A 14972-nucleotide genomic window follows, 5' to 3' on the forward strand; every position below is an offset into this window, starting at 1 on the left:
AAAAAAAAAAAAACTGTTAACAGTGGAGAATACTACTACCTGCCTATCTCAGAATATTGTTGAGGGAATTAAATGAGTGGATTATTTGTAGAGCTCTTAGAAGTGCTTGCGTGTGACAAGCCAGTATAGCAGTTTTCTATTATAACTACAGGACATCGTTTCTGGTCCTTTCTCTTCCTTGCTGTGCTTCTCAAAACACACATTCCGAGAGCCATCATTCCAGTGGCTTCCTTCAAGTGGGCTGTGGTGGTTTGACCCATACAGCATGTCTTATCCCTTATTGGGGAAATTCTACTTCTGTTAATGTATCCGAAAACCAAACAGCTTTTTTATTGGCCTTATTTGTGTACTCATTCGTTCATTCAGTGAGTATTTATGGAGTTCCCATTGTATGTCAAGCCCTGAAACAGTTTCTTTTCTCTCCCTTTTTTTTTAACATCTTTATTGGAGTATAACTGCTTTACAGTGGGGTGTTCGTTTCTGCTTTATAACCAAGTGAATCAGCTTTAGCTTCTGCCTCTTGGCACATTGTAGGCTGCTGACACAAACTGAATTTACGGTCAATGAACAACTTTCAACCCTGTGTCTTTGTTCGTAGCGTTTCCTCTTCCTGGGAAATACGTCTTGACCCACGTATCGAAACTCCGCTGTTCCTTCAAGGTGTAATTCAAATCCAGTTTCTTTCCAGGGCAGTAGCCCAAACGGTCACAAACCCTTATACACATAAAAATCATTTGGAGAACCTTGTTAAAAATAGATTCCTGGGCCCTAACTCCGCACGATCTGATATGCATATTCAGTTTGATGATTCCGATTCTATGTCGGGAGATTCACAGTCTGTCTCCTGAGTCATAAATTTACCATAACATTTATTTCATCTATTATTTATTTGATCACAATAACAGGAGACTAACAGTTAACTTTCGTATTTTGTCTTTTAGTTTAAAAAGGATTTTTACATACATCATTATTTTTTCTTGCCCTAACTTTCATGTGAAACAGGTGGTCAGCTATTTTTAGTCATGTCTCTTTTATGTGAGGAAACAGGTTTACAGAGGTAAAGTGGCTTGTTTAGATCATCCGAGGCAAAACTAAGACTTAAATCCAACTCCTGATAAGAAGTAGTTTGTAGTGTTAATTTTGTTGTTTTTAAATCCTTATAGAGGCTGGCGCAGTGGTTGAGAGTTCGCCTGCCGATGCAGGGGACACAGGTTTGTGCCCCAGTCCGGGAAGATCCCACATGCCGCGGAGCGGCTGGGCCCGTGAGCCATGGCCGCTGAGCCTGCGCGTCTGGAGCCTGTGCTCTGCAGCGGGAGAGGCCACAACAATGAGAGGCCCGCGTACCGCAAAAATAAATAAATAAATAAATAAATAAATCCTTATAGTAGCATGCAACTTTTCATAAATGTAATCATCTCCCCAATTTATACTTAAGATCCTTTAAAGCAGGAATTGTCTCCTATATTAACTTGTATACCTAGAACGCCTAAAGCAGGTCTTATACACAAAAACTCAGTAAGAATTTATTGCTTTAATATATAGTTTTCTGAAAGAAAGAAAGAACTCTATACATTTCTTTGAGTATGTGAAGCATATGATCATATTAGTAGTTTCAAACCAGAAACTAGGTACTTTTTCATCATAGAAGCACCCTGCATATGTTCCCTGCAGCCTTTAGGGTTACTTTATAAATCAAATTTCCGAGTAAGAAGGTAATATTTTTTAATAATGAACACAGTCTTGTATTTTAGTTGTTGTAGAAAGGTAGGATGCAAATCACATTTAACGGTACGATCTTATGCCATGTTTCTCTACTGTGTATCTGTATCCAATTTATTCCAGGGACGCCTGCCTCTCTCAGCTGGTGCTGGAATGCAGATGACGCAGTGGCGTTTGCTTCCCAGAGAGGCCCACTGTTCATCTGGACCATCTCAGGACCGGACAGTGGCGTGACCGTGCACAGAGAAGCCCATAGCTTCCTGTCTGATATCTGTATATTCAGATGGCATACCCAGAAAAAGGGGAAAGTTGTCTTCGGTCATATTGATGGAAGTCTATCAATTTTTCAACCAGGTAAGAATTTTACTAGTCAGGTCTCTTAAATATTATTTTTCTCAGCATATATAATTTCTTATTTACACAGCATAGAAAGTTAACAGTATTTTAATTTTTAAATAATAGTTGTGCAAATATTATCCAGCACTATGTCAATTCCAAATAACCATTGGAAGTAAATCTTATCTGTAAGACGTCGTGGCACATTTAACTCAGCTCTGTGGATTTTACTTCGAGTTAACCCCTGTCAGGCATTTGTCCTGCATTTTTACTTTTTAAAGTCAGTTGTTTCATTCTGCGTATTTACTAAGAAAATGGCCTGAATGACAAAGGACCTACAGCTGGATTATATAATAACTTACTAATACTACTCAAAAATATTTTCGCACCTGCTTGTAAAATACCATTTAGTTGTCACAGCTCCTTAGCAAAGAGTTTGAACTTGGGATAAAAAGGAACAATAACTCCGTGTAGCTCTATTAGTTAATTAACATGGCTCAGTGGAAAGGTCTGAGAAATTAGTTTATGTGTATTTTTAAAATTTAAACAATAACAAAATATATAATAAAAAATTGAAAAATTAGATGAACAGTTCTCCACTTGTAAGTCAGCACTGCTGACATTTGAAAAACGTGCTTTTCGCCATTAGTATCTGTTGATGGATGTGACTCCTGGTTCACTAGGTAGATGGATGAAAGTGCTGCTTCAGGATTAGAATAACTACTTTCACAAGGCGTATTACATTCAATTTATCTGAAATTAATAGAAGAAAGAAGAAATTGAAATTGAACAGAACAGTGAACATCCAAATAAATCTTTTCTTTCCTTAGGGAATGATCTTTCTAATGTTAAAAAAAAAGCTATATAAATTATTGATAAAGTCAGGCCATTTTATTTTATTTTTTTATTTTTTAACACTATTTTTTATTTTTATTTTATTTTTTTAACAACTTTATTGGAGTATAATTGCTTTACAATGGTGTGTTAATTTCTGCTTTATAACAAAGTGAATCAGTTATACATATACATATGTTCCCATATCTCTTCCCTCTTGCGTCTCCCTCCCTCCCACCCTCCCTGTCCCACCCCTCTAGGTGGTCACAAGGCACCGAGCTGATCTCCCTGTGCTATGCGGCTGCTTAGTGGGAACTAGCTATCTATTTTACGCTTGGTAGTGAATATACATCCATGCCACTCTCTTGCTTTGTCACAGCTTACCCTTCCCCCTCCCCATATCCTCAAATCCATGCTCTAGTAGGCCTGTGTCTTTATTCCCATCTTACCCCTAGGTTCTTCATGACCGTTATTTTTTTCTTTTAGATTCCATATATATGTGTTAGCATACGGTATTTGTTTTTCTCTTTCTGACTTACTTCACTCTGTATGACAGACTCTAGGTCCATCCACCTCACTACAAATAACTCAATTTCATTTCTTTTTATGGCTGAGTAATATTCCATTGTATATGTGTGCCACATCTTCTTTATCCATCGGACCATTTTATTTTATTTATTTATTTTTTTAACATCTTTATTGGGGTATAATTGCTTTACAATGGTGTGTTCATTTTATTTTAAATACATTTTTTTTTTTTTGCGGTACGCAGGCCTCTCACTGCTGTGGCCTCTCTCACTGCGGAGCACAGGCTCCGGACGCGCAGGCTCAGCGGCCATGGCTCACGGGCCCAGCTGCTCCGCGGCATGTGGGATCTTCCCGGACCAGGGCACGAACCTGTGTCCCCTGCATCGGCAGGCGGACTGTCAACCACTGCGCCACCAGGGAAGCCCTGGAATATTTTTAATAACCATAGATACTAACGGGCACATTCAAATACCTAATAATTACTTAAATAGCTGATTAACTTAGGTTAATCATTTTTCTACCTCTCTGTGGTTTGTAATGATCAACTATATTAATATTCATTACTGTTTATTTTATCAAATAGCAACTTTAAAAGATGCTTATTTTGGGAAAGAAGAAGCAAGCAAACTTTTCTTGATGGTTATTGCAAAAGTTTGATAAAGTCAAATAAGAGAAGCTTCACATGCACCTTCTGTGATTATATCTGCAAAATATCTAAATAAAATACTCCCTACCTAAGAATACCATTATATTGAAAGAATATGTTCTGACGAATTAACCTCAAGCCAGAAACTATAAGATTTTTCAGTTAACTTTACAAATATCTTATATATACAAGGAGATCTATTTTTTCTGCTTTTATAATCTGATACATTGAAAAACAGTATGTAACGAAGACATTGCAGGAAGAGCTATGGTATCTTTCAATAGTGTTATTTTAAAAATAGACACTTCTTCAACGTTTACAGTACTTAGGAATAATTGGTACTTCTGTTAAGGTTGTAATCTGTAAACTTAGTGTTTCACTGCCTTTCTTTTGTGAACGAGAGAACTGTTTAATTGGAGTCCCCATTGGTGCGTTAGCAAAGGCCTTTTTTTCCCGTATCGCCAGCGTGTATATATTTTGGAAGAAATAAGAGGATTGTTTGCTGATCCTTTTCTTCACTTAATCTCACTGTTTCATCTCCCTGTTTTTCTGGCTGCCTCTTTGTTCTGGTAGCCAGGAGCGAATTATGATATGACAAGTGATAGGATGAATGAGGACGGATGACAATAAACATTGGTATGCTGTTTATCGTATGCCCCACTGTTTGAAGCACTTCAAGCAACTAACTCGTTTACTCTTGAACAAACAAACAAACTCTGGTATCGTTATGTTCTCCACTGTAAAATAAAAAACTGAGCACACAGAGATTAAGTATCTTGGGACTAGGATCTGGACCCAGGCAGCCCTCCAAAGTCTGTGCTTTTAGTCAGAACACGTTGTTCTTCCCTTCGGTAAACACTTCCCTATTCCTATGCTGTTGTAACTCAGTGAAATTGTAGTTGATGACAAGATGATGTATATTATTTTCCTACGTCTTTTTCTTACAGCTTTTCAGTAACAAATAGAAAAACATGCAGGGTACTGGGGATTGCCAAGGCAAAGCAGTCCAGTACGACTTTCATCCTTAGGGCAAACTCTAATTCCCCTGCATTCCCTTGTCAGTTATGACTTCTGCATAGAAATGCCAGACTTGTATTCCCAGGACCCTCAGAGATCAGTGGTATGCAAGGAGAAAGTTCATGTGATCTCAGTGATTAATCTTATTTTGGAAATTTTGTTTAAAATCATGCTCTTTACATTTTAATAGGTAGTAAAAGTCAGAAACACGTTCTGAGACCTGAATCTCTTGAAGGGACCGACGAAGAGGATCCCGTTACAGCCCTGGAATGGGACCCACTGTCTACTGATTACCTCCTAGTGGCTAATTTGCATCGTGGAATTCGTCTGGTAGATTCGGAATCACTTTGTTGCATAACAACATTTAATTTTCCCAGTGCAGTAGCTTCTGTGCAGTGCTTGGCCTGGGTTCCCGGTGCTCCTGGCATGTTTATAACTGGAGGTAACTTTACCCTACTCCCAGAGGTTTAAATATGTGTATATTCTTTAACTGAATCAGGAAGATTGTACTTTTATTGGTTAATTTTGTGTAAAACTTATTAATATCTCAAACATTATTATTATAGTAAATAGCTCGTTTACTTTTATTTATACAGTGCATCATTAATACAATGACAAATAAAAATGAAAAGAAGGCCCGGTTTTCCAGGTTTCTGGTAACATTGGGATATGTTATATATTTACACACATGTGTGCATGTCTGTGTTTGTGTGTGTACAAAAGACAAAGGCAGTTCAATTTCAGCCATGGCAGAGTGACAGTAAAAATACTGGCTAGAAAAACAGTCTGTCTGGATGAGGAGTTTGTTAGCCTCACTGAGGATTTTGACAGTCATGATTTCCTAATCATAAGAGAATTAGCAAAACTAAGAAGTGATGGGGGATGGGAAGGTGGGGAATTTAAAATAGAAATTAGGAATTAAATGACTCTTACCGTTTACTTAGCTTCAGAGAGAGAGAGGTCTCTGAAGAGACAGCACTTTCAGCTACTGTATAAATACTTCCCATATTTGCTAAGTGTAAAATGAAAGACAGAGTCTTTACCTTTTCAACATTTTTAAAGAAGTCTTTACTTCTTTAAGCACTTAAACTGCACATAGAAGTAGACGGATTCTTATTGATGTATCTTCATTGCCTTTAATTTCACAGGATATAATTAATGATAGATATATATTAATAATAATATACCTATTATTATTATTATCATTATTGAGCTGAGATTCACATACCATAAAAACTCACCGTGTACACTTAAAGTGTACAGTGTAGTGGTCTCTGTGTTCACAGAGTTCTACGACCATTAGCATCATTTAACTCCAGAGCGTTTCCTCATCCCCCTAATAAACCCTGGACCCATCCGCAAGTCACTCTTCATTACGCCCTCCACACCCCTTAGTCACTCCTGTGTGTACGTAAACCACGAATCTACTTTCTCTTTTGGTGGATTTGCCTGTTCCGGACGTTTCATAGAAGCAGTCATTCAACATGTGGCCTTTTATGTTTGGCTTCTTTCACTTAACGTAGAGTTTTCAAGGTTCATCCGTGATGTAGCATGGATGAGTACTTCATTCCTTTTCATAGGTGAATAATATTCCATGGTATGGATATGCCAGGTTTTGTTTATCCATTTGTCAGCTGATAGACATTATCTTGTTTCCGGTTTTGTGTGGTTATCAGTGCTGCTGGGAACATTTGTGCGCAGGCTTTATGGGGACACATGTCTGTAATTCGGTTGGGTGTATATGCAGGAGTGCAATTTTTGGGTCACATGGTGACTCTGCATTTAATCATTTGAGGAACTGCCAGACTCTTTCCAGAGCAGCTTATTAAGGTAGGATTTTTCGAAGGAGGGGGCTTTCTAATTAATCTTCAGGCATATCAGGCAGTCCTTGTTTGGCTGCAAGTGAGCAAGGAAGCAGTGTACAAGCATTTCGAAAGGTGAAGGGTTACTTAATGGTAGAGGTGGAAAGTTTTCTGTGGCTGGCTTTCCTAGAGCAAGTGTGTCCCTGGGGTGCTTTTTTGTGGTCACATTGTCATAATGATCTTTGTCGGGGAAGCTCCCAAGGCAGGCAGTCTCTCACCCGAGAAGGGGATTTGGAACAGGAAAAAAAAGACAAAACGTGCCAAAAATTGAAAGGATGAATATCACTTCGGCTGTTTCTTTGTATTATGATATAATATTACTGTGTGAAGAATGTCAGTAAGTGGTGCTAAAAATCTGGCAAGTTGAAATTTTGTTATTACTTTTATATCTAGGCATTTTATGTTTCAAATAAAATTTGTTAATATAATGCTTTTTTCTGGATCTGACTAGATTCTCAAGTGGGTGTTTTGCGCGTTTGGAATGTTTCTAGAGCAACACCTGTTGATAATTTTAAATTAAAGAAAACAGGGTTTCACTGCTTACACGTACTGAATTCTCCTCCAAGGAAGAAATGTAAGTAAAAATATCAAAATTGGATATTTTAAAATATCGTACTTGCTGCTATCCAATAAAATGAGTGATATAATGATATAAACGTATCAAATACTGCTACTGAAAAGTAAATTTAAAAAAATAGCCTTTGACAATATACGTGCTAAAGGTACCATCAAAGCCACACAATATCTAATATTGCTAAATTGAAAATATTTAGAGCAAAGTTACATTTAAAAATGCTATTCAGTGAGGATATTAAGATAATCTCAAATCCACGTGGGGAAAATGAGACAATGATATTGGTGAAAATAAAAAATATCAAGAGTGATGGGATTAAATAAAATTGGTCTGAACTAGGGGACTTTGTTTTAAACGTGGCTCTTTTACAATCTATATGGTTTATAACAAAGTTAAAATAACCTAAACATTGGAAATGTAGGATCTAGAATATATATTCCATGTTTGAACGTATTGCATGTTTGTTGCAGGATTAGTAGTTAGTATTATAGATGTTCTTCATTTATTTTTGTGTTTTTTTCTAATTACCTTTTATTACTTCTATGATTAAGAAAAAATTATAAAATACATTTAAGGTATAAAAGAAAAATCTGGAGTATGGGGGGGAGGTTTAGAATTAGAATTTTTCCTAAATATGAGGGAAAAGAAATTGACTTCCTATTTAAGTCAACTGTGGTTACTCTGCATGGTTGGTAGTGTTTCTTTTATTTCTGTGTGGATCATAAAAAAACTTGGGGAAAAGAGTAGTGATTGAACAACCTAGAGTTATTGATTCCTCCTTACTCACTGCTGTCTATGATATACTAAATAATTAGTGAGGCCTGTTCAAAATAATGCTGTTTTGGTTAGCAAATTTAGTATCTGATTTTGTGGGCAACGGCAAGTAGTAGAAACTCTCTGTATTTGAACCTCCAGTCTTTTCACAAATTTAAGCTTTTCCTGATACTTCTAAATCCTGGAAACTGGAGGGTCTAGAAGCATTAGGACTGGAGAAGTATTGATAGTATGCTGGGGACTGGCATATGTTTACGTATCCTGCATTTTTTGGAACTATTTTTTTCTTTGTTTATTTGCTGTGAACACCCATCTCGTAAGATGACTGAAATATCATAGGTTCTTTACTTCCTTATATTTTTCTTATTGCAAAAGTGGTCCAGGCCCATTAGAGAAAAGTCAGGAAATATAAAGAAGCACATACTGATCTTGTCATTTTTGAGTCATTCCTTTCAGGTTGTTGATAGTTTTTTCTCCCAATTTTTTAATGTAACAGAAAGCGTGGAGTAAGAAAATTTATGTAAAAATGAAAAACTTTAAGTGTAGACATAATCATCAAATTCTGAAAAAAAGATGAATTATGGATAGATAGGAGCATAAAGGGTATCAAAACCACCTATAATATCAACAAATTAAAATATTAGAAAACAGTCATGGATTATATTAATTTTAACCAAACTTTCAGCAAAATTTCATTGCACCAAATGCTTCTTTTGTTATTAATGGTTCATTCTAGTTTGGACTGCCTGTCGTTCTCCGATTCTAAGAAATGAGTATTATCCTAATGAATGCAATAGGAAAGACTTTATTATATTTGAGTCAAAAAAGACAATATACTGGGAAATATTTATATTCCAGTGTGTAATTAATCTAGATTGGTCTGATAATTTATGGTGGTATCATTATTTTGAATTATATTTACAAGAGTATATTTATGTTCTAAGGAAAAGCTTTTTGAAAGAAGACAAAATATGTGATAAAGAATACAAAGAAAATAACTGAACAAGGAGACATTTATGTAATTGAAAGTCTATGGACAGTAAAAATTGAGGAAGAAGAGAGAAATTAAGATGCAAATGTATATCAGTTGTAATTCTTAATTTAGGTGCTAAATTAAAGTGAATTATAAATAATCTCAAAAATAATTATTTTCGGGCTTCCCTGGTGGCGCAGTGGTTGAGAGTCCGCCTGCCGACGCAGGGAACACGGATTCGTGCCCCGGTCCGGGAAGATCCCACGTGCCGCGGAGCGGCCGGGCCCGTGAGCCATGGCCGCTGAGCCTGCGCGTCCGGAGCCTGTTGCTCCGCAACGGGAGAGGCCACAGCAGTGAGAGGCCCGCGTACTGCAAAAAAAAGAAAAAAAAAAATTATTTTCATTGGATTGAAAATTAGTGGAAGAGAGTTATTAGTTTTAAAAGAAAAAAGTTCAGGTGCGTGTGTGTTTGCTTGTATAGAGGAAGAAGTAAGCTATTATATCAGCACTTTGAAAGAAAATTTTAATTCAGAAATAATCGCGCTGTGCTTTAATTTATGGGGCAATAAGAAACCAAATATTCACCACATATTGTGATTCCTCAGAAACTAATTTTCATTCATTTTGCACCACCCGCACTTCTATACACCTCTTTTCAAAATAATATCCCATTTTGTATATATAAATATATAAATATGGGCAACGCTGCTAAAGTACTCCTGTGGCAGAAAATCTGATCATTGCTTAAGAGTTTACTGATATAAATTCTGGATAAAAGAAAACAAAGAGCGTCTTTGTAAATTAAGTCCTGTGGCTTCATTCCAGCCTATGGGAAGATACTGGCATAAATGTTTACTTGTTTATTTATTTTTTTCTTTTCTAGTTTCAATCCAGTCCCCAACCAAAAATCATTATACATCCTCAACGAGTGAAGCAGTACCACCCCCAACTTTGACACAGAATCAAGCATTTTCTGTTCCTCCTGGTCACGCAGTGTGCTGTTTCTTGGATGGTGGAGTTGGACTTTATGATATGGGAGCTAAGAAGTGGGATTTTCTTAGGGACTTGGTATGTCTGTGGTCATTCTTTTATACACAATACTTATTTTGTGTATAAAATGATGTTTACTTTTACTTATGTTATTGATGATATTCTAAAATTATTTTCATAGAGAATCATATATTAGGACTTTATCTTGGTTGATTGAAACATTTTAGAAAAATGTATAGAATTATTAAAATTATTTAATTGTAAACATTATAAACATTAAACTTCTTTAAATATTAATGTCTGTTTAGCTTATCAGAATTACTCTGCATTTGGTAGTTTTCCCATTATTGTGTGGGCTACGTTACTCCTTTGTGTAGTGGAAAATCACATAGTTGTAGTATATTTTGGAAGCAAAATGAGAAATAGAATATTCTTTCAGAAGGAAGGAGAAGTCCACCTCTGCCAGTTACTCTGAGCTTTCTTGTTCTCATTCATGAAATGAGCAAGCTTGGATTAAGTGTTTTCTAAGATTTATTTCTATTATGGAGTCATAATAATTCTGTGAGTCTACGAACTTCTGTTCTCATGATCCTTAAGCCTCTGTGTGAAATAGAATACCGCCCTGCTGAGGACTCACATTTTGTCTGGGTTTGTTCTATGTTTTTTTATGCTGCATCCCTAGGGTCACGTGGAAACTATCTTTGACTGCAAATTCAAACCTGATGATCCCAATCTTTTAGCAACAGCTTCCTTTGACGGCACAATAAAAGTCTGGGATATAAACACACTGACGGCAGTGTACACTTCCCCAGGGAATGAAGGGGTTATTTATTCCCTTTCATGGGCTCCAGGTAAGAAGTATTTTATTAAAATCAGGAATACAATTAAATGACTTTCCTAACTTTTTTTTTTTTTTTTTTTTTTGTGGTACGCGGGCCTCTCACTGTTGTGGCCTCTCCCGTTGGCGGAGCACAGGCTCCGGACACGCAGGCTCAGCGGCTGTGGCTTACGGGCCCAGCCGCTCCGCGGCACGTGGGATCTTCTGGGGCCGGGGCACGAACCCGTGTCCCCTGCATCGGCAGGCGGACTCTCAACCACTGCGCCACCAGGGAAGCCCGACTTTCCTAACTTTTATTTTCATTTGTATTATCTTCTTCCTCACAGTGTCATCTTACTCCAAATGATTGTGGAGGCAGATTAGTACCAACATAGTTGTTGGTGCAGTTTTTGTGGGTTGTAGAATAGACTGCTTGCCCAAGCACGTTGATTTCTCGGCCCTTCTATATGACATAGTCATAAAGAAAAGCCACAGTAAATCAGGATGATACTGACGCATCTAGTTTTAGCTGCATTTGTATAGATGTGCCTATGAAGGTGCAGTGTATTTTACATTATAGAAGCTTTCCTTAAAATTTTCATGTGAATCAAATATATGAAAATAAAACATGTATTTTCTAAAAATTATAATACCTGTCTTTCTCTGATACATCTGTTTTGTGAATATGAATGACTATATATCATCACAGTTTAATTGTGAGCATGTGATTCTATATAAACTCCGCTTCTGTAATATTGAAGAACTTTTATGCTATAATAGGGTCTTTTCTTTGATCTCAGAATGATGCTACCTTTATACCTTCCTGTACGTAAAAAAGAGATGTCCTGTGAAACCTCTGACATTTTCTTCCCAAATATTTTCTTCCTGTAATAAATAATTTTACACACCTAAAATGAATTTTTCACTTTATAAACTATGTAGAATGCTTTACTTATTTGTCCTAATACTAACATATTAATTTAAAACCCACTTATAACCAAGATGTAGCTTATTTTTTAGCTTATCTCCTTGTGCACAGAGATTTTTAGCCCTGAATATATGGGCTGTCAGGGTTTTGATGTCTTCAGAGAATTTGGGATTCTCTTGGAATTTTATGCATAATTTTTAGCATATGTGCGCATGTTCCTATATCTGTCAAAGATTATCATAGCTATCAGATTTTCAGAGAAGTCCATGACACAAAAAAGGTAAAGAACTACTATTTTTGTATCCCTTATCTCCTACCATGAGAAGATCTAGAAGAAGGTTTTACTTCCAAGTCTTAATGACAGCAGCTGTTCTCTGAAGCAGAAAATACTTAGTGCCATGATAGATCCAAAGCTAATTGGAAAAAAATGTTACTTCACTAATTAATAAGTAAGGAACAGGGCTTCCCTGGTGGCGTAGTGGTTGAGGGTCCGCCTGCCGATGCAGGGGACGCGGGTTTGTGTCCCGGTCCGGGAGGATCCCACATGCCGCGGAGCGGCTGGGCCCGTGAGCCATGGCCGCTGAGCCTGTGCGTCCGGAGCCTGTGCTCCGCGACGGGGGAGGCTGCAGCGGTGAGAGGCCTGCATACAGCAAAAAAAAAAAAAAAAAAAAAAAAAAGATGTAAGGAACAAAAAGAACTAGCACTCTTTTCTGCTCCCTCCTTTACCTCCATCTTCACTTTACTTTCGATTGTGAGAGCCAACATTTATTAAAGAGGACCTGAGGTCAGAGAGGTTGAGTAACTTACCCAAGATTATATACAGAGGGAGTAGTGGTGGAGTCAAGATTTGAACCCTTATCAATTTGATGTTTAAGCCTGTGCTCTTAGTCATGGTAGTTTGCATCGTCACAGCAGGGCCTGCTGGGTTGAGCTACAGGAATTGGGCCACCAGTGCGGTGACACTGTAACAGCAACGAGCTGATCATTCTTTCTTCTACAGAACGTGTTCAAGTCTCAAACCTAAAGCTTGAATAGAAATTGTGACTGTGAAAACCATTGTTTCAAATCATAACACAGAAGGCCCAATCTTACTTCAAGCTTATTTCGCTCTCTACATTGAGAATTTGCCTTAAGAAAATAAAAATGTTGTAAAATGGAAATTCTGCCACTTTTTGCAAAGTGATTACTGATGAATCACTATTGTTAGGTAAATATGGATGAAACTTAAAAGATTAGCAAAGGTTGACACTGGATGGAAGTAGAGTAGGTTATAGATGATTGCAGAATTTCCTTTATTTTTAGAGTAGATATCACTGGGAAATTTTTAGAAGTGCATATAAATATGGAAACTTACCCCAATAATTTTAGAGCACTAAAAGGGTAGCAGAATGAAAACCCTAGAAAAAACTGGTGAGGGCTTTTCTTTTAGTATTCATAGTCATTTATCACAAAATAATTCCTCCATATTTTTACTCTTAGGAGACAGATAACAGCTATTTCTTTCTTCAAATGGAGCAAACCTCTTCTTTGACTGCCTTGCAATAAATTCAAGACCAGCTACTAACTTAGCTGCAGTTCAATTTTAACAGATTTTTTTAACTTCTTAAAAACAAAGAGCATTGTTTATATCTTTGATGGAGAAAATGAATTTTTTCATGTGTCCTGCTTAGAGAAATACTTTCCTAACCATTAAAAAAATTACTAGATGGTCAGAAAAATGTAAATACCGAATGGATATGTCATAATATTGAGGAATTTTTGATAATTTTTCTATTTGTGATTGTAGTAGTTTGGTCATGTTAATAAAAGAGTTCCTGTATTTTAGACATCCATCCTCAAGTATTTATTGATGAAAGGATACAATGTTAGAGATTTGCTCCAAAGAAATCCAGTAGGGGGCTATAGACAAAATAAGATTGACCATATTTTGATAATTGTTGAAATTGTATGATGGATTCATGCATTATACTGTTCTTTCTATATTTGCATACATTTGATAATTTTCATTATTTAAAAAAAAGAGCCACTTTGCAAACTCAAGTCTTACTTTTTCAAAAATTACATTTTTGAAAAGAATTAACATTTGTGGCAAACATTTCGTATAATGTCTAACAAATTGTTTCCTAAGGTGATTTAAATTGTATTGCTGGAGCAACTTCTCGAAATGGTGCTTTTATTTGGGATATTAAAAAGGGCAAAATCGTACAACGATTTAATGAGGTAAGATGTATTTATTGCTAGTCGAATAACATAATGCCTTATATGGCTTCACGTTTTTTAAATGCTTTCCTCTCTTAATTTATTAGTGAGTCACCAGGTGGCATTGTAGTCTTTTAATTAGAAGAAAATCCAAGAGGACATGCACGTGCTAAAATGAATTCTGAAAAATGTAGCTGAGCCTAAGATACAAAAATTCACCTAGAGTTGCATGAGAGATTCAAAGGAATTTTGGGTCGCCTTCCACAGAATTGTCTAGGCAAATATTCAAAAGTTGGAAAAAGACTAAACTCAGAACAAGACCCAAATTATAGTCCCAATTTTGTCACTGATTAGCTCTTGACATAGAGAGGATAATTTTATTGCCTTGAAGCTGATTGTTCATTTATTTATTTATCTTTTAACATCTTTATTGGAGTATAATTGCTTTACAATGGTGTGTTAGTTTCTGCTTTATAACAAAGTGAATCAGTTATACATGTACATATGTTCCCATATCTCTTCTGATTGTTCATTTTATAAGATGGTGAAGTTGGATTATATAATTTCTTAGGTTTCCTTCCAAGTCTCAAATTCCATTTTTCCATGACAAGTTCCAAAAGCTCCTCTCTTCCTCTTTGTAGTGTCACAGATTGTACTTTTCCTTCTGCTTGGAGTTAAATTGTCATCTCATATTTCCCTGGGTTCTGTTAATACTTTGTAAATACGTATGCTCTTGTTACAGTATGTTTGTTGTGAATGGAGGGAAATGTGAACAG

General features: G+C 36.4%; 1 protein-coding gene across 9 annotated transcripts in view; it reads left to right on the top strand.

The window, feature by feature from the left end:
- Positions 1-14972, top strand: part of WDR17 (WD repeat domain 17) — a 79441-nt gene that overhangs the window by 28825 nt on the left and 35644 nt on the right. For all 9 annotated transcript variants that reach the window (XR_009517896.1, XM_060001328.1, XM_060001327.1 and 6 more), the window contains 6 exons: positions 1843-2073; positions 5271-5522; positions 7394-7516; positions 10146-10330; positions 10935-11103; positions 14126-14217. Coding sequence is in view for 8 of the 9 variants with exons in the window: in XM_060001328.1 (XP_059857311.1) it covers positions 1843-2073; positions 5271-5522; positions 7394-7516; positions 10146-10330; positions 10935-11103; positions 14126-14217 (1052 nt within the window). In the remaining variant the exon portion in view is untranslated. The remainder of the gene's footprint in view (positions 1-1842; positions 2074-5270; positions 5523-7393; positions 7517-10145; positions 10331-10934; positions 11104-14125; positions 14218-14972) is intronic.

The sequence above is a fragment of the Delphinus delphis genome, chromosome 21, assembly GCF_949987515.2.
Source record: "Delphinus delphis chromosome 21, mDelDel1.2, whole genome shotgun sequence".
NCBI classification, from domain to species: domain Eukaryota; kingdom Metazoa; phylum Chordata; class Mammalia; order Artiodactyla; family Delphinidae; genus Delphinus; species Delphinus delphis.